Source organism: Prunus dulcis, chromosome 1 (assembly GCF_902201215.1).
Source record: "Prunus dulcis chromosome 1, ALMONDv2, whole genome shotgun sequence".
Taxonomy (NCBI): Eukaryota; Viridiplantae; Streptophyta; class Magnoliopsida; order Rosales; family Rosaceae; genus Prunus; species Prunus dulcis.
The window spans coordinates 40092920-40117091 of record NC_047650.1 but is presented as its reverse complement, the minus strand read 5'-3'; the positions used below and the strand labels follow the sequence as shown (position 1 = coordinate 40117091).

General features: G+C 39.1%; 2 protein-coding genes across 2 annotated transcripts; one reads left to right on the top strand and one right to left on the bottom strand.

Annotated features, from left to right (window-relative positions):
- Positions 1-6796, top strand: LOC117631440 (kinesin-like protein KIN-14R). The gene is made up of 19 exons (XM_034364589.1): positions 1-246; positions 616-914; positions 1043-1214; positions 1313-1383; positions 1468-1651; positions 1823-1932; positions 2024-2123; positions 2224-2310; positions 2439-2615; positions 2774-3047; positions 3218-3379; positions 3523-3738; positions 3812-3849; positions 4163-4326; positions 4444-4695; positions 4789-4854; positions 5287-5361; positions 5888-5956; positions 6047-6796. Exons 1-19 carry the CDS (start codon positions 48-50, stop codon positions 6509-6511), a joined length of 3180 nt encoding a protein of 1059 aa, XP_034220480.1. The 5' UTR covers positions 1-47; the 3' UTR covers positions 6512-6796.
- Positions 6797-7159: 363 nt separating this feature from the next.
- LOC117631431 (E3 ubiquitin-protein ligase UPL2-like) lies at positions 7160-23879 on the bottom strand. Its single transcript, XM_034364577.1, has 17 exons — positions 23615-23879; positions 23270-23393; positions 20860-20955; positions 20577-20783; positions 13840-20422; positions 12644-13746; positions 12250-12552; positions 11970-12168; positions 10991-11268; positions 10585-10877; positions 9251-10370; positions 9024-9170; positions 8826-8906; positions 8513-8738; positions 8281-8420; positions 7627-7733; positions 7160-7460 (listed from the first exon to the last, which is right to left on the bottom strand). Exons 2-17 carry the CDS (start codon positions 23363-23365, stop codon positions 7358-7360), a joined length of 11082 nt encoding a protein of 3693 aa, XP_034220468.1. The 5' UTR covers positions 23366-23393; positions 23615-23879; the 3' UTR covers positions 7160-7357.
- Between the last annotated feature and the right edge of the window lie 293 nt (positions 23880-24172).

The window sequence follows — 24172 nt, the reverse complement described above, 5'->3', positions numbered from 1 at the left end:
TGCTCTGCTCCCTCGCTCGCTCCAAGAATCTCTCGATTCCCTCTCTCATGGAAGAGACACAGTCCACCAACTCCCACCACGAATTCCCAGAAACCCCAATCCCTTGCAGTGTTCTTGGCCCCGAAAAACACCCCAAGCAGCTCGACTATGGCGATGACAATGACGACGACGATTCGACCCTCTCGGCTCTCTGTGTTCCCGGTTCAAGACTGGTCCGGACCGGGTTTGTGCACTCCACATGCTCAGGTTTGTAACAATTGCAGCATTCTCTTTCAGTTTTTGTTTTCTTCTATTAAGTTACAGATACCAAAAGTTACAAGTAAATCGATCATTCTTGGAAGCTGAAGGTATAGGTTTTATGTGATGGAAAGAAATTGAAATTAGACTATGATTCTTGGCGCAATTATCAAACGGCAGTCTGTAGTATGAAAATTCAAGTTTTTAAAATTTTGCATTTCTCATTTTTTTTCGTTTCTATTTTTTGGGTAGAATTTTTAAATGCTTGGCTGGTCATTTTTTCTTGATGTAGAACCGTATGTTCCATCATATTAAGATTGTCAGTTCGCATTGCATATGGTTGCATTCACATTGTTTTTTTTTTTTCTCTTTAACCAGATAACCTTGTGTTGTTTGTGAATGCTGGAGGGGAGGCTCTTAACGAAAATAGAAATATCGGTATTCAAGTTGAGCCTGACAGATTTTTCCAAGGAGGGGATGTTCTAAGAACCGATGAAACCATTGACGGAAGTGATGTACCATCCATTTATCAATCTGCACGTTTTGGAAATTTCTCTTACCGGTTTGAGAACCTATCTCCTGGAGATTATTTTGTAGATCTTCATTTTGCAGAAATTGTATACACAAATGGTCCGAAAGGAATGAGAGTTTTTGATGTCCTAATGCAGGAAGAGAAGGCAAGTAAACCCAATTGAAATTTTTTCTAGCATCTTCCTTTGGTACCTCAAATTTGATACGTTTCTGGCATAATTTCATAAACTACATTATTTCTGAAAATGGTCTGTTTTAATCTGTGTAATAACAGGTTCTATCAGGAATTGATATCTATTCTATTGTTGGAGCTAATAAGGCACTACAGTTGGTAGATGTCAGAGTTTCTGTATGGGAGGATGAGTCAATTTTGATAAGGTTCGTAGGCGTTAATGGAAGTCCAATTGTTGGGGGAATTTGTATAAAGCGGGCGGCTACGTTACCTGGTATCTTTATATTTTTATTTTCAGTCGACTATATGAGATATATCTGAACATAACTTACTTTTGAGACTCATTCCTTCTATCATATAACTTGAATGAAGCATCAAAGGTGGAACATGGACGTCTTGTATGTAACAACTGTACTGCTGAAATAGAAATTTCATCTGCTCAGGTTAGATATAGTTTCAAATTAATGTTGGAACTTTGGAACCTTTGACTTTTTGTTTATATTGCCTTCAATTATTAAAAATTGCAGGAAAAATATATAAGGTTGGAATATACAGCTAAGTATGAAAAGAAGATAGAGGAGCTGGGGACCCAGTGCCAGGTCAAGACAGTTGAATCCCATGAAGCTTGGATGTCACTGACATCTGCAAACAAACAGTTGCAGAATGTAACCATGCAACTTGATAACAAAATGTATGAAAGTCATTGTTTAGGTAAGGCAAGATCCAACTAGAAGTAATGATAATTTCAGTTATGTGGTACAAAACTGAGTGTTGAAAATACCTTCTCTTTGAGTATCATCAGAGAGGAGTCCCCTTTGGTCTATCTGATCAAATTTCAAAACATTTATTCCTTCGAAGACAGATTATAAACTACTTTTGCAGATCAAGCTAGAGAAGAAACTGCAGCGAAATTGAGAGATATTTCTGGTAAATATGAGCATGATAAGAGGCTGTGGACTGCAGTTGCTGACAATTTAGAAAGAAAAGTTAAGGTAGGTATATTATTTGCATGTATTCTCTGCAGATTCATGTATTGATATCTTGGGTGGACTGAAAATGAATGATTTCTTGATCCATTTGCAGTCGATCAAGAAAGAGTATTCTCACCTCTATTCTGAAGTGCACGAATTCACTGATGCAATTCCAGAATTGAACAATATGGTATCTGCAGTTCAAGCAATGGGTAAGTTTTGTATCACTGTTGTTTTTTTTTTTTTTTAAAAATTTATTTATAAATATATATTTTTTATAATATATATCTAAATACACTATCCATGTTGCAGTTGCACAGTCTGATGATCTTAAGCTTAAGTTCAGTGAGGAGCAGGCAAAGAGGAAGATACTTTATAACCAAATTCAGGAGGCAAAAGGCATAATCTTTTCGTTGTTTCTTTTATTCCCATTAAATTTTTGAAAAAAAAATCATGTTTTCTTTTTGTCAATCAATAGCTTGTGATTTGAACTGGCTCATGCTCTTACGTTGAAATGTAAATTCCAGGGAACATTAGAGTGTTTTGTCGGTGTCGCCCATTGAGGAAAGAGGATCTATTAGCTGGGCAGGCAACAGTTGTGCAATTTGATGCGGCTAAAGATGGAGAGCTTGGGATACTTACAAGTGGCTCCACTAAGAAGATATTCAGATTTGACCGAATTTACACACCAAAGGATGATCAAGGTATGCATACACCACAACAGAAGTTTTCTACCTTAAAAATTACTTAACCTGGATTAGTTTTTATTTTATTGAATTATTGGGCAGTGGTTGATCAGTGATCTTACACATGATAATTTATTGACAATTTATTGACATGAAGTTTTGTCTTGCTGTCACAGTCGATGTATTTGCAGATGCTTCACCAATGATAATCTCAGTGTTAGACGGCTACAATGTTTGTATACTTGCTTATGGGCAAACGGGGACAGGAAAGACTTTCACAATGGAAGGTTCTGATACTAACCGAGGGGTCAATTATAGGACCTTGGAACAGTTGTTTAAAATTGCTGACGAAAGGAAAGAAACTTTCATATACAACATATCTGTTAGTGTGCTTGAAGTCTACAATGAGCAAATCAGGGATTTGCTAGCAACCTCTCCAACATCCAAAAGGTAAATTTTCACTCTATTACAATTTACCATGCAACTCAGAAATCTCACCTGGCTTGCAATAGTTTTGTTGCTAGCCGTTAAATATTGCTTAGCTTAGTGTAGATGTGGCTTGGTTTGGTCATATAATATGTAGACTGCCTTGTAGACTAGAAATTTTCTGTGTGTTTTAGGTTGGAGATGAGGCAAGCTCCTGAAGGTGTTCATCACATACCTGGAATTGTCGAAGCCAAAGTTGAGGGCATTAAAGAGGCTTGGAATGTTCTGCAAGCTGGAAGCAGTGCAAGAGCAGTAGGCTCAAACAATGTGAATGAACATAGCAGCCGATCTCATTGGTTAGAATTGACCTGAACTTCCATCCACATATATTGATCTGATCTATTTTGATCCTTGCAGACAAGAGGGTGTACTTGTGTGGGCCTTTATAATATTACTTTCCTTACCATAATGTGATGTTCTTTGTTCTGTCTTCTGTCAGCATCCTTTGCATCATGGTAAAAGCAAAGAATTTGATCAGTGGTGAATGCACCATGAGCAAGCTTTGGCTTGTGGACTTGGCTGGCAGTGAGAGGCTAGCAAAAACTGAAGTTCAAGGGGAACGCCTTAAGGAAGCTCAAAACATCAATAGATCTCTTTCAGCTCTTGGGGATGTTATTTCTGCTTTAGCAACAAAAAGAAGCCACATTCCGTACAGGTTTGTTTTTATTTTTCTTGTATTTAGACCTGTCTATCCCGTTCTCATATTCTGATGTCCTTGGTGTTTGTAGGAATTCCAAGCTCACGCATCTACTTCAAGACTCCTTGGGTAAGCAGCAACACAAAATTGAATGTCGCTTGCAGCTTGAATGAGCAGTTAATATATCAGAAAAAAGGAAGCATTTATACACAGCAAAGTAGAATTCCTTATTTATTTATACTTTAGAACTAGGAAGTGAGAAACAGCCATGTGTCAGAAATATTAGTTATTTTTTCTCACGTTACAATGAAATTAATTTTTTATGACCTGGTCTTGAATGTAACTACTAGTTTTCTTTCTTTATGTTTTTATTTTTTAAAAATATCTTTTAAGTATGAGAGATCAGCTTGTAATAGCATTTTTTTATTTTGGCATGTCACAGGGGGTGATGCTAAAACTCTTATGTTTGTCCAAATTAGCCCTTCTGAGCAGGATCTAAGTGAGACTCTTAGTTCTCTAAACTTTGCAACACGGGTTCGAGGGGTGGAGTTGGGTCCTGCAAGGAAGCAAATAGATATGGGCGAGGTTCAAAAGCTAAGACAAATGGTAAGGCCTGGGAAGGCTAAAGATGATGTTTACAAATATTAAAAGAGACCTTTCAACTGAGGCAGCAGTTGACAGATGGTTGATGTTGCTTTTTTTTTTTTTTTTTTGCTTTTGAAGCTTGACAAGCTAAAGCAAGAGTTGAGATTCAAAGATGATGCTTTACAAAAATTAGAAGAGAACTTTCAGAATCTAGAAGATAAAGCAAAAGAGGAGTGTCAACTGTCTAGAAGTCAACAAGAAAGGATTAATGAACTTGAAGACCACATTGCTGTGAAGATAGATCTATGCAGACGACTGGAAAACCAATTGTTGAAACTTTCAGAGGAAGCAAATGGAAAGAGTGAAACCTGCTTGAATCTTCAGAAAAAGGTGGCTTGGAAGATGATTTATGTTAACTTCATGTTCTTGTTATAAACGGTTTAATTATGTTGGCTTAACATCTTGCTTCTAATTTTCCCAAAGGTCAAAGAGCTTGAGGACAAGCTGAATGAGCAGGAACCTGTAGATTCCATGATTCTTCAAAACAAGGTCTGTAGTGAAACCTACTTAAAACTAGAATTTTTATGGAACTGTTTTCTTTGAAGACCCTTGTCACTTGCACAAATATCATAGTCAGACTTCTGTGACTTTCATTCCACTTGCATATTGTGGGGGAAGGAATGACTGTCATCATTTCTACCAGGTAAGTGGATAGGCGGATCAATTCCCACCATCACTCGCTGTGGTTCTGTTATTGGGAGTGACATGAGTCGTATTACTTAGTCATCTTCACTTATCAGAGGAACAAATATATCTCTGTCTGAACTATTGGTTATCATCAGTGTAAGAACTAGTTTCCATGTCAGATAAAAGAGCTTAGGCGTTTGACCAGAGAAAATTTGCCGACAGATCTGCGTGAATTAGAAGTTAGGGCCCTTGTTAATAATAGTTGAATATTGACTTCTTGTTCATGCTACACAGGTTAAGGAACTTGAGAACAAGTTAAAAGAAAGAACACAAGTGTATGAGCATCATTCGGTTATAGTTCAGGGGAAGGTAATTGTCAAAAACTTCCAAGGTTATTTTCATTTTTTCTCTTTAATATAATATCACAATCTAAATTATTAAAGATACTTCCAGGCCTCTGATTGTTCCTCTTTTTCTCTATCAATTTCGAATGGACCTAATAAGTGCAATGAAATTGAAATTTTGTTGAGAAATTTATTCAGCAAATTATCTTGCTCCTCTAGATTCTTTTTGCACGTAAATTGATGAGCCCCATGTTTTTATCTTCTGTTCTTAGTAGTAGTGAATTACTTATACTGGGGTACTTAGGCATAATATAGATATTCGCTAGCTGTGTATGCAAGGGACACTAGTGGGCTTTGGTAATTTATGTGTAAATATTAGAAATAGAATAATGTAATTGCCATAGTGTACAGAAGGTATTCTGTTCAGATCTCAGATTCAATGCTATAATTCTAGGATATAATCCATCTGTACACACAAACACAGCAGTCTTGCATGCTACCGCATCTGGAAATTGACCACGGTTGTACTTTATTGCTTTCTGTTGCGGCAGGTTCAAGAACTTGAGAAAAAGCTGATAATGGAGGAAAACAACAAAGGAACTCAGTTGCTTCAACAAAAGGTTCTTTCTACAAGTTTCCTTGTGCATGTAAAAATGATTGACAGACAGATATACTAATTAGTAATCCCCTCCCTCCCAAAATGTTGTCAGGTAAAAGAGCTCGAAGAGAAGTTGAGACGGAACGAACAAGGACACGTAATATCAACATTTTCTGCTGAGAAGTCCGGAGCCACCCCCAAGGAAAGAAAAACCTGGTTCAGATGTGACACTATCAGCGACATAGATCCACTGAGGCTAAGGAGCTTGAGCTACAGCAACCAAATGACAAACCAGGAGTCTGTCCTACTCAAGGGAACCAACTCCCTTCGTGCATTAAGGAGAAGAAGGGAGTTGCAAAGCAAAGGGAACGAGAATCTCATGTTTCCAGCTACTTTGGTTGATAGGAAGATGTTGTCAGCTGAATCAAGGACAGAAATGTCGGGTGACCAAAAAGCGTTGGCCAGGATCACAAGAAGCATAAAACCATCAACTTCTGCTCAGAAAGCAGGCCCTAACAACAAAAACTATAAGGATCAGGTTCCAGCTGTGAAACAGTCGAGGATCTGGTTAAGATAGAGCAAGAGCATCCTCAACATGTTACTAGCACATCAGTTTTCGTCTGTACTTCATCCACTTTTATCATAGAAAAATTATTATATCCTCCAAATGTTTTGGACCTTTTGTATATGCATGAGCAGTAAATATGAGACTAGAGGATACAAGTCTTGAGTATTAAACATACTATTAAGGGCATGTCTGGGTCATAAAAGCGTTTTATGGAAGCTGCACTTTCAGAAAGACCCTTATTACTACAAGAGCAGTCCCAACTTTTCAGAAGTAACAATTAGCACGTTGAACCTAGCACGGGAGTTTTTGTTTTTATTTTTTCTGTTGCTCATAATAATTAAATACGAGCAATTTCAACCATATAAAAAGGGAATATGATTTCTTCAGAAGAGGGAGTATGTAAACAAGCCATGGATAGGGTGAAATATGAAATTGTCTGATGAATAAATATATAATTACTTAGATTTTGCCAAATTCCTTGGGTTTTAGGTTTTTAAATGACATAAAAATTAGTGACCAAATAAAACAGAGAAACAAGAGCAACAATAAAGTTGCATTTTGCACCGCGTTAAAATAAAGAATATGGTTTGTAACGTTCATGGTGTGGTTGGTGGAGGGAAAGAGAAAGATCAAAGAAAAGGTTACCAGGCTATAAAATGATGAGTGAAAGCAAATTGGCAAAAAATAACTGCCAAAGACACTTTCATTGCAAAGAAAAAAAGGACTGTACAGTTTATAATGCATCAAGAAAAACTCAGCATCTCTTAGCCCATTTACCACTGACACCCTTCCATGATATAACTTTGAACATTTAATATTATCTACATGGTGACCACTTTATAACCCCCTAAACTCTTAACCAAATCCAAATCCTTCATTGGCCTCGTGAATCGCAAGAAGCAATCTCTCCTCAAGATGTTGTTTAGAAGGATACTCAGGTAAATCCAACTGGTTGAAACTGCATAAACAAGTAAATGCTTTGTTCAGCTAAGCACATGCCACAAGCTAATTAAGAGGACCAAAAATTGAAACATGAAATAGCCAGAAGCAAAGCTATTAAAAATACTCAAATTGGAGACTAACAAATTATTGAGAAAAAAGTAGATGATGAAAGTAGATGATACCAAGTATGTGCAGATGGCAAATGATCAGCGCTGCCATACGCCTTGTGTATCTGAAACTTTTGTGAGCCTGAAATCCCTTGAAGTGCACTAAAACCTTCTAAAGGCACCTGGAAAAAATGAAAAAGCAATGCTCACACTGCGTCTTATGCAACAATGCAGTACATGCCATAATACATCACCAAAATATCTAAAATGTGAACATAATTATGTGATTCCAAAATCAGATCAGATTATGGTCATGTCCCACACCATTCAAGAAGAATTACAAAAATCTGAATTTAGAATCTATTGAATAAGGAAACTAGAAAGCATAGCAAGACAGTAAACTGGAAACCTAGACAATTTTACAACCAAACTCAATACATGCTAAAGAGACCCATGTATATTGAACCCTTTCCATATGTTCTGAAAGGTGATGCCCCAATTACACAGCCGCTTCTTTTAATTCCAATGCCAATTTCTAAAACAATGCGAAGGTTTGCGGACATTTTCATAATACTAAACCAAAGTTGAGAGAGTATGTTCCATTTTACAATGAGAAGCCAACTACTTGAATAAACAGAAAAAAAAAAATCCAAATGAAGCAGTTATCAACGTGTCCCTAATTGTATCCCAGTTGTATAGAAAACAAAGAAAAAGAATGCAAACTAATACCTTAGAGGTGCCAGTCACAAACTGCAATAGACGAGCTTTATCCTCTTTGCTAAAACCTTGGGCAACCTCCCAGAACCACTGTATGACAGGAGATGCGGGGCTGTATCCAGAATATTCAGTATTTGCCCTCATGTCATCCACTGAAATACATGGAAGCAAACTTTGTAAGAATTGCACGCCCTGCAACATAAAGGCAATACAGAAGAAATAAAAAGTTGACTAGGGAACTCACAATCAATATCTGGAAGTCCACTGATCAGTAGTTCCAATTCCTTGTCATTAAAAATGGATATTAGTTCTCTGGGAATCAATTCAGTGAATCCTTCCAAAAATGCATTTATCTGAGGACGAATAGCAGTTGTTAACCGATGCTCCGCAACTAAATCAACATATTGGTGCTTATTTTCCTCTGTAACTTTTATGTTCCGGCCACCAGGAATCAGTTCATAGTCTGTCACCTGCATATGATCAAGAAAGTTAGTACAACAAATGTAAAGCTTAAACAGAAATATTTAGTCCATCCAGGGAAATGAAATATTCATTACTTCTGTCCTTTCATATAGTATCAGCTTTTCCTCGTCAGCATCAATGCTGAAAGTAAGGTCTAGCACATCGCTTATATCATTCTGCAAAAGGATGGGCAAGAAAATGGGGGTGAGAGAGAGAAAGCGAGAGTTAATAACTAGTTGAAAACATACAAGCGAGCAAGAGACTGAAAGAAGAGCGTGTGGTCGAAAACATACCTCAAGCATCCACTTGAGATTTTTAAAGTAATCAGGATCAATGGCCTCAATATCATGATAAGTGACCTTAGCCCCCAAAATGTGCTTGTAGAAAGATCGCGTGAAATGAACATCCAATAACTGGCCATCAAAAAGTGCTTTCCCAACCTGCAAAAGTATATGTCAGAATAAACTTCTGACTAAACAATTCTGTCCAACAAAAGCCACTAAATAACTCTGGTACTCACCACTCGCCCAACGAACTTGAAATATGAAAGGTGTTCTGTTTGGTAAACAGAGTTGGGATTCGGCTGAAATGTTGATTCATTGCCCACAGTTGTAAATAGTAGTGCCCCCTTGTCAAAAATAACCCTGGACAACAACTGATACCATTCCCTTGTAAGTCCACCTGCATCAATACCTTCCTCTCCTTGAAAGTGAACTGTCAATCTCCCCTTCAAATCCTCAGTCGATCGCATGCGAAGCTGATTATATGAATCTTCAAGAATGTATGCCCTTCTTACTGAAATTCTTAGAGGACTGTGATGATGATCATGTTGATGCTTTATTTTTGATCTGAAGTGAGCCCGCTTGTTGTCAAAATCAATAAATCGCGGAACCTTCAGCATAAGTGAGAAAGACTTTTCTAGCAAACCAGGATTTTGACGGATAAAAGCATTTAACAATTTCCTATGCTTCTCTGAGAACTTCAAAAAAGCAACATGCTTTTCATCAATTTTCAAAGTGGGACCTGAGGTTTTCTGCTGGCCAGCAGATGTACTTGCATCATCAACCTCAGAAACCGCAGCAACACTAAAGTCATTGCCAGGGCCTGGCTGCCCAGGATGCAACTTCTCACACACGACAAAGAAAGATTCTATGTATGGCAAGATGTTCTGAGTGCCGGCAGGCAGTGGAGGAATTACACCAGATGGCTTAGATGTGGAAGCTTTATATGAAGCCGCCAAATCGGGGGCAGAATCTGAATAGCTCTCTATCTTACTTATGCAAGTGCTCAGCTCAAGCCACAAAGGTTCCAAAGCCGCATTGATGTCCCAAACCTGAGAAAGAGAAACAGTATGCTCCTTTTCTGCAAGAATCTGTGGATCCTTCTCTTTCTCCATCAAAGAGGCAACAAGGGAACTTAATGCCTGCAGAACTCTTAAAATAGCAGCTCCAACAGAAGACATGGTACTGAGTAGTGCTGTCACTGTTTGACCAAACGTGTGCAACTCATTCATAGCAACTCTAGTCAAATTTCTAACAGCATCTGCCAGCTCAGTAATAAACAGGTTCGAATGGGGAGGAACTATTGCCACCAACTTCTTCATTACCTCTGCTACAAGAGTATATGCATTATCTGACAGCCTGGATTGAAAAGATAAAATGTCAAACTCACAAGTTGTGTATATAATTCAGTAGTAGCTATAAGCCTCAATAATTATCTCCTGATCAGTAATCTTCATAATTAATCATGAATAATGATAAAAGTACAGTTCAAAAAAGGATAAAGAAAGAAAAGAAATGGTCTTAGCAATAGAATGATAAAGCTGCTAGCAAAATAGAAGTTTAATTTCCATACCCTTCTCGTGCAAGCAGTGAGCATAGAAGGCGCAGTTCTGCTTGCGGAAGGTTAAGCAGAGCACTTTCAGTATTGCATTTGTTATTTGCACCAGAAGTTGGTTTGGAGGAATCATCAACCTTATCTGGCGTACCATCTACAACAGAAGTCCCACCAGAATCTGTATTCATCTCAGCATCTGAAGCTGAAATTTGAGGAGCAGAAGGTTGCTCAGAAACAGAAACTCCAACCCCCGGTTTGTCAGACGACTTGCTTTCAGCATTATCAATGATGACCTCCAATAAGTTAAGAAGCTGTAAAAAGAATATTTGGATGAGTGTAAATCTAAATTACTAAAGTTTCACAGAAAATTAGAAGTCCCCACAAAATAAAATAAAATAAAATAAAAATTCATGCAGATTCTCACCTGTTCAAGATGAGCTATACTTCTGAACAAATAAAGGGGTTGATTCAAGAGGCTCAAAAGCAAAGCAATAGATAGATATCCTTCCTCATGACTTTTATTTGATCCAGTCTCTTCAACAACCATCACAGCTTTGCCACGTGTGTGATCAATATTATCTGGTTCTTGCAGGGCAGAATGAGGCAACCTCAGGTTAAGCAAAATCTTTGCCACATTAGGATGATGTCGAGCCAAATAAGTCAGAGTTTCGAGAATCCGCCGAGATACCAATGGAGGAACACCTATGGAGTAACAGGCAAGACATTAGAAACGACAACTAACTTAGCTGCTAAGGTACAATCCTACTTGTCAAAGGATAAGGGTGCTTGATGATTAACAAGTTCATGGACCCAAAAAAACACAACATCAACAACGTCTAATTTTGTGGTACGAACTCATCAAAAATAAGCTGCAAATAACAACAAAACTTGGTACGTACTCGGCCCACCAAAAATTTGTCTAAAAATTTTTTTTTGGGGAAAGTGAGAATGAACTGGACGCCATATTAGGGAAGTACATATTTAAAAGTAATATAATAATATTTAATATTTATAGAGCTAATTATACAACAACAAATATAAATAAATAAAATGTTTGCACTTTGGAAATAATATGCTCCGTGAGATGAAACTAAGACATCTTAACTAGAGCAAAAGGATAACAAAATTTACTAAGATGGAAACTAAGTTAAAAATCACAATGGAACTTTTTTTCCCCAAAAGTTGGTCTAACTAATTCAGGAAAAAGAAACCCACCAGTTCCCATCATCCACTATCCTATATCACAATATTGCCTTGAGTGTGATAATAACATTCTGACTATACATCTCATTACTACAGCTATATCCTCAAAAGAAAACTTTGAACGATACTGTATACTGTTCCTGAGTACCACTTGATTGGCTAATATTCTCAGTACTAATGCATCATAAAGGAGATCTTACCAGATTGAGCACGTGAACAAATCACATTACTCTGGCAAGCATAAAGCCGATACGAGGGCTCAGCAGCAGTTGAGTGATCAGCAGACTTTCTTGTATCAAGCATTAGCATGTCCATGAGAATTTTCACAAGAGAATTTCGGGTTTCATTATGAGCACATAAATTCAACAGAAGCTTCTGCAGCTGGCCTTTATACAGAGGCTGCAAAATTGTGTCTATCAGTTTCCAATAAAAAAGGAGAAGGCAAATAAAAAGGAAAATCCTATTACACTCATATTCTACCTGAAAAACGCGGAGTACACGGATCATTGCATGCAGAGCCTCTGTGTCAACCAAGGGAGCTCCTTCAGCTTCAACTACCTTAGCACCAATAGACCTACGTGAGGCAATGCTTCCCCCAATTCTTTCCAGGCTAGATCCAATGCCTTCACCCGGTCTTGAAGTCTCACCCCTACGGTTTCTAGGATACATACCAAACAAGGTGCGATTATAACGATGGGCAAATCTTTCACGTAACATGTTTGCCTCCGCAACTAGAGCAGGTGTAAGATTGGCAAGTATAGCATCAGATGAAGTTAATAGAACCTGAGCACAGAAACAAAGAACAATTTATTACAGCTTGAATTACACATTTGATTGTGAATTTAACACAGCCCAATGAACCTGAACAGCGTACCTCTTCACGCAAATCTGAAGGAAATGTTGCAATTATTGAGACCGTGTCCATTTCAACTGGTTGACCTTCCAGTTCCTGAGATTGATGTAGCCTTTGAGCTTGCTGTTGGGCTAAAACTTCTGCTCTGATATCAGGAGGAAGGGCAGCAAGGAATTCCGGATCAATATCTCCAGCATTTTGTGGCTCAGCACTTGACTGTGGCGCTGCTTGACCCTGTTGTGCTGAGAGAACTTCAGCTCGCAACTCCTCTGGAAGAGCATCCAAGAAAGCAGGATCAATTGCCCCAGAACCAGCGTCACTGTTAAGTTGCTGTTCTGCTGCTGGACCCTCCTGATCTGCCTCCCGGCTAGAATTCTCAGAAACTTCAGTTACACTATGCAGAGAAACATCTCTTGCACTGACAGTGGCAGAATTCCCGAAAGAGACATTTGTTCTTCTTCCTCGAGCTGCCTGTGAATCACCTAGTGGCATTCTATCAGCAGAACCTTGCCTCTCTGCACCATCATCATGACCATCAGCACTTCCAATTTCAACATCAAGGCTACGAAGGCTCTCCCCTAAAGTTGCTCCACTTCCACCACTTTCCTGGCTCACAGCTTCTACATCCCGAACAGCTGCATCATTGTGTTCAAACTGCATCTCAACGGACTGTGGATGCATGCTAGACATGTCCATTGCTTGTACAGACTCACTCACTGTAGTTGGTCTCAGATCAGCATTGCCAGAATTATCAATTGTATCAGGAGGAGGCGAATTTCCACTTTCAATATTGACATTGTTTTCAACGGGCATTTCAGGCCTTACATCTGTTTCTGATTCTTGTAACTCTACAGTTTCACCTTTGTTCTGAGAATCCACTGATTTTGTATTATTCTCTTCAGAAGGCTTGTCAGGCGTTGGTCGCCTCAATTGGGACACAAGCAAATCCTCAAGTCCATGTGGCACTGCACTTGCATTTGATCCACCACCTTGCTGGTTATCATCCATCCACAAGTTCAGGCGGTGTCCATGGCGCCCATTCCTCAGTGATCGGAAAATATTATCCAATCTTGAAGATGTGACCTCTGAGTTTATATCTGGTAAGACCGCATCACGGACATTATCTGGAAGTCAGGAACCCACAATCAGAGGAGAAAACAAATAGAATAATGTACAATAGCAGTTAAGGCACATTAAAAGCATTTAAGCATATTTACCTGATTGCCTAGGCGGGGCCGACGACAGCGACAAAGGTCCAACCAGAAGAGGATGCCTTGATGGAGCTGCATTCTCACCCGTTCTGCCCAGAAGACTGTAAATAGAAGTAGTGCGCCCTTGACGCCTAGAACCAAAAACCTCAACCGGCATCACATGAAGTGTTTCATTGGGAAAACCGTGATCTCTACCAAAAACCTCAATATGGTCAAAAACGTTAATCCCATTTATGCCTTCCTCCAGCCTCAGTATAACTCCATCCTCCTCATCCTCCTCATCTTCATCATCTTCCTCTAATACTTCCTCATCAAACTCATCATCGTCCATCTCATGATCATCTTGATCAGTGTCAGGATGTGGCAGGTGATGGACTTCATCTTCGAGATCATTATGCTCCTCATCGTCCTCGTCTTCATCGTCATCTACTTCATCTCCATCATCCTCAGACATATCCTCATCATCATCATCAGAGTCGTCATCAAGATTTTCTTGCTCATGAGGCTGTATTTCAAACCTTATACCCATAGTATCAATGCCATTTTCAAGACCCCTTGTTTCCTCCGAATTTTCATTCATGTAGTCTTCATTAGCAGGAGCAAAACCTCCATCAAGATCTTGGTCATGTTCCATATCATCTGTGACAGCTTCAGAACCACCAAAAGACTGGACCGCATTAAAAGACTCAATGTGTTCGGCTGGTGCAGAATCATGGTGGGACTGGGATGGTGTTTCCATAGATTGGGATCTCTCACCAATAGTATCTGCCATTCCAGATTGATTATGATCAGGAGGTTTTGTAGAATTGTCACCCTTACCAGCATTTGAGTCAGCAGAATGGACATGTTCTTTGGTTACTAACTCGAGAGCTTTGAGAAGACCGGTAACAACTTTAGGCGAGTCAGCATGGTCCAGGTCCAGCACTTGGAGGCATCGAGTCAATGATCCGACCAGACCAGCATCTATAAAAGTGGCAGAAGCTTCCGCAGAAATGTATGAACCAGTAGGAGTACGAGCAGCCAGAACATCATTAAGCAGATCACAAAAGGCTTGTATTTCATTGTCAGGTGGCCGGAAACCATTGCATGAGTCAACAAAATCATTAAAAATATAACTGATCTCGGTAAAAACTCTCTTCCTTGCCTCAGAAGAACGAACACATGATGCAACCAAAAACTGGCTAGCCCTGCTTGCTAATTTGTGCCTCCAATCACCATCTGCTTTCTTTTCCTTCTTGGCACTGCGTGAGTATGGAAGAAACTTATGAAGAACATGGTGAAATATTCCACCAGTGCATACAGCAGTAAGACCCTTTTGACTAGGGGCCCTGCAACTACCAATTTCAGCATCTTTCCGAAGCAGAACATGAGCAGATGAAGCATACATCAATAAGATCTCTGTCAGAAGCTTCAAAACAAAAACAACCTTTGCAAGAGATGCAGGAGCCTCTTGGGTACCAGCTTCGTTATCTTCAGACACCAAGGCAATAGCTTTTCCCTTCCCTTTAATAGCAGCAACATCAATTTCCATGTCAGTTGAAGATGGTGTATCATGGAGAACATCAACGACAGCATTATCTTTAGAAGGAGGTACATAAGTGCACACAGAATCTAGAAGAAGCTCAATCACACACACAAAACTCTGGGGATACTTTCTATGAACTTTTGCACTCTTTGAATTTGAATCATGAACCTTGCCATGTCCAATTCCAGAAGCTACTGAATTTAAATTACCCAGAGCAGCTTTACCATCAGCCATCAGTGTTTTTTCTTTGTCCAAAGATTTATCCTTCTCCTTTTCCTTTTCTTTGCTTTTATCTTTGTCACGATCTTTCAGCAAAACAATGTAAGGCCTTTCACCAACCATGTCAACTTGACAAATAGACTGAGCAGCACGCATAAATATCACAGGATCCCGAGAAATGGCAGAACTTAGACTTGATAGAAAATTGCGGGGAGAAACCCTACCATTGGAATGCCTGTTGGCAGCAGCCACAAGGTTGTGCCTTATCTCAAATTCCATTGCCTGCTGAAGAGTTTGAGGATCTTCAAGAACATGGCGGATAATGGTAGCAGCAATATTGTCAAACCCAGGAAAGAGGCTACTTGTCGGCAAAGAAAGCAATAAACTTAAACCCCCAGCATCAAGAAAATGAACCGCAACAGCATGAGTTTTGGTGAGAGTAGAGCAAAGCTGCAGAACAGCATGCATTGTTTCGGAAGGAAGCTGGTTCCTGATACAAGAACAAGCAATCTCAATAAGCCTCTTCTGATCTTTTACTTCTATATGCTTTGAAGATACTCCCAATGCAGACTGCAACTTATTTTGCTTATCCTCATCAATGCTAAGTGATGTTTGCTGGCTACTGACACCATCCTTCTTCAACTGCTCTGCAATTTCAGAATTCAGTTTTTGATCCACCTGCAACAGCCGGTCGATAGCAAGAAAAGCTGTTGTTACCCACCTTGGAACTTCACGTTTCTCCCTACCAACTGAACCAGAATCCCATTGGGAGAGTAGATCCGATGCAACTTTCACAAGACCATTCTTTGAGGCAATTTCTCGTGCAACTGCGTCTTCTTGAAGAATTAAAGCAAGAACATGAAAAAGAGCAGATAGCAAGGTACTGTTTCCACTGTCAAAAATCAAACTAGATTCTTTTATCCGATCAACAATGAACGAGATGATGTTAGGCCGATATTGCCCATCATTTTGGGAGCATATCATCACAAGTAGGTCTCGAACTGGAAAAGCTAGAGGTTCCTTCATCTGCAGAAGCTTTGTGCATGTAGATAACAACTCCTCAACAGGAGGAAGTTGGACCATCTCCTCTTCAAGCTGCGGAGCATTGTCATTTGCACCAGCTTCCTTAGTGTCTGATTCAGGATTACCCAAAGACATGGCAAGTGCACGAGCCAGTTCATCATCTTCTTGAATCTCCTCTGGATGGGAAAACAGCCACTCCATAGCCAACTCCACACTATTTGATCCAACTTGCCTCAGAGCTTCTTCTGCCCTAGACCTGGAAAAGCCCATCTCTACAATTGTTGAAATGGTTGTCTCATTAGGAGGCGGGCCAGTAATACGGGCACTGGAGCTACTATTAACATTCTTCACTTCAACCCCAGAGTATATGTGTCTGATTATAGAAATAACAGCACTAATAAAATCATAACTACAATCAACAAACTGGGGATGAGTCCAGAGAGGAAGAATTGCCTTCAGCACCATAGATTGGAGGACCTTTACAAAAGTCTCAGCATCGCGTGGAAAAGGAATATTTCCATTTGCCAGGGGTTGTGCTAGCAAGTGTTTTGTAAAAGGAGATAATATGAAAGAAGACGTTACCAGGTGGTCCATAAGTTTTCCATAGCTAGCTAAAGGACCATAAATCCATGAATGGTCAGTATCTTCCCTTTCATCCTGCTTTGCATTCCCATCATCCGTTTCCATGGGAGATGCAGGAGCCCTAACTGTGAAGAGCAATTGACTTGTAGCTTCAAATGTTTTCAAAACTGACTGGACAACTCCATGTCCATATAAGCAATTTAGCAAAACGGCATTACATGAATCTGGTCTCTCCAGTAGACTGACATCAATGAAATCAATAACTTTACCAAAGTACCGACATTTAGTCGATATGGAAGCCTCAGATCCAGAAGAATTTGCATGCCCTTCAAAGTTCAAGTGATCGAATGCAATGGACGCAAAAGTAGAAGCCACCGATTTTGCAGAAGGGGAAACATTCACAACATCATCCCGTCGACGAGATGGCAGCGACATGACCTTCCCCAGCTCCTGAAACAGATGGGTAATGTGAAAAGAAAGTGATCTTACCATATCACAGCAAGAAGTATAATAGGACCTCTGCTGGTCATGCTCCTTTCTATTAAGAGGACCAACAGCATCTGAAGACCCAGAAGGATGGAATTGCTGACTGGATCCAATCCGAAGATTCGAAGGACCATCAGAATGTGTTCTTTGTTGAGAACTGGCACGACCGAGGTCACGATATAGGCTAATAAGGTCTAGAAACTGGGATTCAATGCTCCACCCAGATGTTCTTCTTCTGAGAAGTGGATCAAGGAACTGCCTAAAAGAGTTGAACCTGTGCTCTTCAGTTTCACTTGTATTTGTTTCTGACTGTGGTGACTCAGTGGTAGTAGAACCAGCACTGTCATCCACCACCTCAGACTTGGTATCTTCTAGAAGAGCAATCTGCCACAAAACTTCACGATGGACACGCCCTATATCTTCAACAACATCCTTGCTACCATTTCCAAATTCAGTAAGCAATGCCGTTACCCAGCGATTGTCCTTTGAGGCAGCAATAAATAAAAGGAACTCAACAAGAAACAGAGAAGAAAAGATTCCACCATCCAAGGCCATCCTAGGTTCCAACAAAAAGGACCCTGAAACTGCCCCAAATCCAGACAAAGCTTTCTTTAGGTGGTCCCTGAGGGAGGAGCAGAATGCACGGGCAAGTGCAGCAGAGTGATGTTGAGTAAAACCCTTGAAAACCATGGTACTGTGCAAAGCAATCGACATCCCATCAGACGATTGAACAATAGTGGGTTGTAATAGAAGCTTCAGTAAAGCATCAATTCCTGACTTCTCAACAAACAACCGACATGTTTCGGAATTCTCCATTGTTCTGTGGACTAGTACCATCAAATGAAAGATGGATAATTGAATGAACTGCTCATCACTGATCCCATCTGCAGCTGAATCAGCAGAACCGACCAGACAGCAATGACCTTCATTTTCTTTGTCTTCAGAATCCATTTCCATAGCAGTACTCCCATTTGCCTTTCCGGCTGCCCCTGTGCTGTGGCTATCAGTGAAGGAAGCAATTTTATCAATGATTTCAACGATAATATCAACACCAGTACTTCTTAGCGATGATACATGGCGCAAAAGCTCTTCCACTGCATTTGCCAAAGGAACAATAGCTTCATTCATCGCCACAACATATTTCTTGCTGGTGAAGATGTCAACAAGAAAGCGTAATGCTGACCTTTCCTTCACAGCCTCCAAGCCTTTGGCATTAAGACAAATAGCACCAAGACCATTAGGTACACATGTAAGAGCCTTCGCAGATGGATGAACTCCTGCTACAACTGAAGATATAAATGCATCTGGAAGCCCCATTTCATGCAAAGCAGAAAAGCAAGTTGGGTCTTTGTGGATAGTTTCACTCAAAACTGTCACAGCAGAGTAATAAATGTCACCACCAAATTTTTCTACATTTGCAAATATCAGAGAAAGAGTTGCAGGTAAAGAACTGTCATGGGAGTGTTGCGCTCTGGTGGAATTCCCAGCAGCATACGTAGCAGACCCAAGTGCCTTCAACGAAGCTTTAATGAGCCTCTTCTGTGAGTACAACTGGTCATCACTGTATCTTGAGCTTTCGCCAATGACCATTGAATTATCATTATCGCCAGCCAAACCAATAACCCGGTGTACCTCTATCTGTAGTCTCTGAGCCAAAAGTTCAACTCCCCCCAACTCTTTAAAAAGAGACACGGCAGAACTACTGTAATCCATGAGCTTTTGTAGAGTTTTGACAGCAAAACAGACTAGATGCAAGTGCGAAGGATCAGAATCCTCCAAAAGAGGCAAGAATGTTGGAACCATGCCTGACCCTCTAACATTACTCCCCGTAGTTGATGATGAAACCACATGGAGCAAATAGAACTGAAGAAGGGCTTCAACAAAAGCAAGAGAAGTTGGATCGTTGGAGTTTTTAAGTGATAAAACAGCTCTCTGGAGCACATTCAGGAGTATCATACGATTGCCCCCCGCAAAACTGATACTGGATGCACTCAAGATTCGTGCCCGCTCATGAGATGCTGAATATGCAGCTAGCTGAGCTCCCAAGGCAAGCATTGCTTGGGTTCTGATGGTTCCAGAAACTGATTCTTCAGACCGGACAATTCTGATTAGTTCATTAGTATACTCTGGCTCATTAGCAAAGAAGGAAACAAGTTCTTCATGAGCATCACTAGACTGAACGAGCACAATAAATGCAAGAAGGCAAATCCTGCTGTACAGCCTACATATTCTCGGAGAACGGAAGGCACGAGCATATCTGATTCTAGTCAGCAGTGAGAACCGGAGCTCAGAAGGTACCCTGTATTCCTCTATACATCGTTCCATCATCTTCAAATCATCCTCCTTCTGCAAATGCAGATCTGGCATATGTATAACCCCCAAACTGGTAGAATTATTTACATTGCTGGAGCTTTCCTCTGTACTTTGGGCATTCCCATGCACTTCAAAATAGAGTGTAGAACCCATTCGACACTGAGACTTGTCAGAATCATTTTCTACATCAGATGGGAACAAATTCAGCCCGTCATCTTGGTTAGTCTCATTTGCAATGACACATGAATATAAACCCAATCCCTCTTCCTTGCTTCCCCAGCCCTGTGCCAAAGACAGGAGATATGTGTTTACAGAACCGCAACCAATCATCTTCCCACTAGCATGCAGCTTGGAGGGGTTTATTTTCACTAGTGCAGAAAGTGTTTCTAATGCAGCTATAAGAACCTCAGGATCCGTTGATGCAAGTAGGAGCTTGAAATGCTGAAAAGGAGAGAAAATATTGCTACATTAAAAAGACACACGCACAAAGTAATAGCACCGGCAGCTAAATCAGACTAAAAAAGCAAAAGCATAGATATAGTTTCACAATAGGCTGAGATACAAACACAAATTCCTTGCTCCAAGAACAACATACCTCTAAGCCATCAAATGAACTCTTGTTATGGCAATTTTCTAAAATTGTTTGCATCACTCTCAAAATTTGTAGTACTGCATGCTTTGGAAATGGACTATCATCTTCTAAGATTTTATCTGACAGGAGTAGGTCATTTCTACAAGACAAGTATGTCTTGAAATATGTATCAAAATGCAGAAAAAGCGGCCTCCAATGGTGAAAATTACCCTGAAATCAAAGCACCGTATTAGTGACAGGATAAAAAGAATAACAAATTTTACACAGAAAAGTAGGAAGCTACCACCTTACTGTACTCCCAACGGAAACCGGAAAGAGGTATTGCTATATCTTGTAATGGACACTGTATCACCTTATTGATAAAGGCTTTGATCTTAGGAGGCTGAAACCAACAAAATACGGTCAAAAAGTGTCCCACCATTAAATAGTCAGGAAGGAAGAAAATGTAGTTGAGAAACTAAGCTATGTATAACATAAAATGATAATCCTCAACAAAGGAGAAGAAATATCTCCCTCCGCATGCAAAATTTCACAACCCTAAAAAAGCAGATATTTAACTCTGAAACATTACTTAAAGATAAATTTAACCACAAACGCACTCAAGTTTGAAAATTGGCATCAGTGAAATCTTATCCCAGATACAAAATCCAGTTATGAGCTTAAAGGAGGCCCAATTAAGCACACCACGCAAACAAATATGGAAAAACAGAAAAGATCAACGAAAAAACAATAAGGAAAGCATTAAACTTATAGATATAGGAAAACCACCAAAAGTACTATTAAAAAATAATTTAACACCCACATTAAAATTTTAAAATTAAATAAATATTTTATTAAAAAAACCTTATTTCTCATCAATCAAATTAACAGCTAAACGGAGGCTTTTCTTCATGATGGGCATTGTTCAGAGTAGATATTGCTTTGCTCCACACGAAAAGTTATGTTGCTTAAGGCATACGGCTATGAAAAATTAGAGACCAGAACCTTCCTTCCAATAACATATTTTCACACTTTGGACTGCTGCATTTAGGCAATGGTATGAACCCAATGATTCTACTGAAATTGATCAGATTAAGTATATAAATCATGCGTGATTTCCAGCATCCCACAGTAGATATCTGGGTGAGTAAACTGATTAACAAAAGTTGACCATAAAATAAATGAATGTTAAGCCACCCTGGAGTGCCCCAGCTTTCTAATTTATTTATCAACCGCACTATTTGGAGCTTCACATGTTCGGGCAAAAATGGTTGTTCATCTAAACTCATTCTACAGTTTCACTTATCAGTAAAGCCATACAAAGACACTGCATTTTCAACTAACTCAGCCTAGAAATGATACCACTAGAAACTTGCGGTGCATCTTAAAACAATAGACAGGAACAAATTTCTTTATTTCAAAACTTATGTTAATACTCTCCGTACATTATTTGTACATATATATAAAGATAAATGTAGGTAAAGTATACAGAACATAAGGGAACAGGGAGCAACTGGGCAACATTACAACAAAAAATGTGTAGCACATATAATTCTGGTGCCATATTCAAACCAGATATAGATCACACACACTGTTCTTCAACACCCAACATGTATCTGATTTTAGACAAGTATATCCACATTTAGGGAAAAGAAATAACATGCATCCAATACTGACTATAGAATATACCACTTGGGCTACGACGTAATTGCTTTTGTATAGTACCCAGGCATAAAAGTAAATCCAAATAATTTCAGAATATGCTCTAACTATCATATAAATAAAATAATCTTCTTATTATTGCATCATATAACCACAGAATATTTCATGATTCAGAAAAAAATGAATGCTACTGTACATTATTAACTTCAATTGCTAGTGTATCCCAAGCATTCAGTGTTGTATTTTCAAATATTGTTGTACCAGGATACCCAATAGCATACTATATTCATATCGCACACTATGTATCCATGCTTCCTGGACCCCGAAAAGGTATAACAAAACTGACAAAATCAGAAAGTCTACATTGAAAAAGAAAAATTGAAGAATACGCTGCTGGTCATTAGTCATAGAATATCAACAGCAAAAAATTTTATAAAAAAAAAGAACACCAAATTAAAACTAATAGTCTCGCCGCATACTATAAAATAAAAACAGTACTACTAACAATAATAAAGCAATCCCTCTATTAGAGGAAGTATAAAATAAGCAGTAACTCAGTGGGTTACCTATGTAAGAAATTTTAAGCATTGAAAGTTCACTAATAGTCTCACCGCATACTATAAAATAAAAACAGTACTACTAACAATAATAAAGCAATCCCTCTATTAGAGGAAGTATAAAATAAGCAGTAACTCAGTGGGTTACCTATGTAAGAAATTTTAAGCATTGAAAGTTCACTTGTGCACCAGCAGCCAAACAACCAAATAATTCTTAAGAATAACCCTAACGAAAATTAAGGACAAAACCAATTCTAAGGATGAAAATCACATATCTTTCAGGCCCAAAACAACCTCAACTTAATTAAATCTAAGCGTTTGGATCGAAAAGAGGTCAAGACAACCCTGATGGGCTATCTCCAATCAGTAACCTTGATGATTGAGATAAAACCCTAATCTTTAAAGCACAAAATTCAAAACTTTGCACAATAAAACACAAAACACTCAATGTAAAATTAAAGTAAACTAAACTAAGAGAAGAGTTAGAGAGAAACTCACAGGCTCAGAGTCGAGTTTGATGGACGGCCCGAGAGCACCGTCGGCGGACAGAAGTTGACGAATCCTCGATGGCAAGTTTGATCTTAGGGTTGTCATATTTTCACCTCAGCTTCTCTACTTTAAACTACTCCAAACCCCCAAAACCCAAACACAGAAAAAGAAAACATATGAAAACCCACGAAAACAAAAAGATAATCAAAAGCAAACAGAAACGAAATCGGAGATTAGACTAAACCATGAACCTCTAAAAGAAAAGAAACCATAAATTTCAATTTTTGATTGAAAAAGTAGATCAGGTATACACACACCGATAGATATAGAGAGAGAAAGAGGGCAGAGGAGTACCTGAGAGAGGAGAGAGAGAGACGGAGGCGACGGATGCATACACATCCGAAGGCCAAAGGCCGAAGGGCCGTACGGAGCAGAGAGGAGAAAAAGGGCGAGAGATTTGAAGAGAGAGAAGCGAAACCCCAAACTCGAAGCGAACAAGAAGAGGAGAACAGAAGAGAGAGGTTGTGGGGTTTGTATTTGTATTGTTGTTGTAGGCTGTGTGTGTAGGTCTCGCTCTCTTCTTTAGTTGTTTTGTTTTAGTATTTTACTCTTGTTTTTTTCGATATTTTTTTCAAGCCCTTGGAAAACAAGAAAAGAATTATGTGAGTGAAAAATGAGATATTAAATTAATTAATATAAAAAAGAGAGACACACAGTCCATTGGACTAGAGGCTTGTACAGAGTATAGGGCTTTTTCCTCTCTTCTTAGTCTAAGTTTTGAGATTTAGGGTTATGCTTTCTCGTAATTTATTGGCTTTGTGATATAACCAAAAATTTAATAAATTTTGGATTTGATCATATCCAAATCAACGAAGATTTATCATTTTTGTTTGTTACATCTGAAAAACATTG

Bases quoted from the DNA above. Each gene is read 5' to 3' on its own strand.
- LOC117631440 (XM_034364589.1), top strand. From the start codon at position 48: ATGGAAGAGACACAGTCCACCAACTCCCACCACGAATTCCCAGAAACC. The intron at 247-615 runs GTTTGTAACAAT...CTCTTTAACCAG, and splicing joins TGTGCACTCCACATGCTCAG to ATAACCTTGTGTTGTTTGTG. The intron at 4,855-5,286 runs GTCTGTAGTGAA...CATGCTACACAG, and splicing joins CCATGATTCTTCAAAACAAG to GTTAAGGAACTTGAGAACAA.
- LOC117631431 (XM_034364577.1), bottom strand. From the start codon at position 23,365: ATGACAACCCTAAGATCAAACTTGCCATCGAGGATTCGTCAACTTCTG. The intron at 12,553-12,643 runs GTACGCTGTTCA...TTCTGTGCTCAG, and splicing joins CTTCAGATTTGCGTGAAGAG to GTTCTATTAACTTCATCTGA. The intron at 7,461-7,626 runs GTATCATCTACT...TTGTTTATGCAG, and splicing joins TTGCCATCTGCACATACTTG to TTTCAACCAGTTGGATTTAC.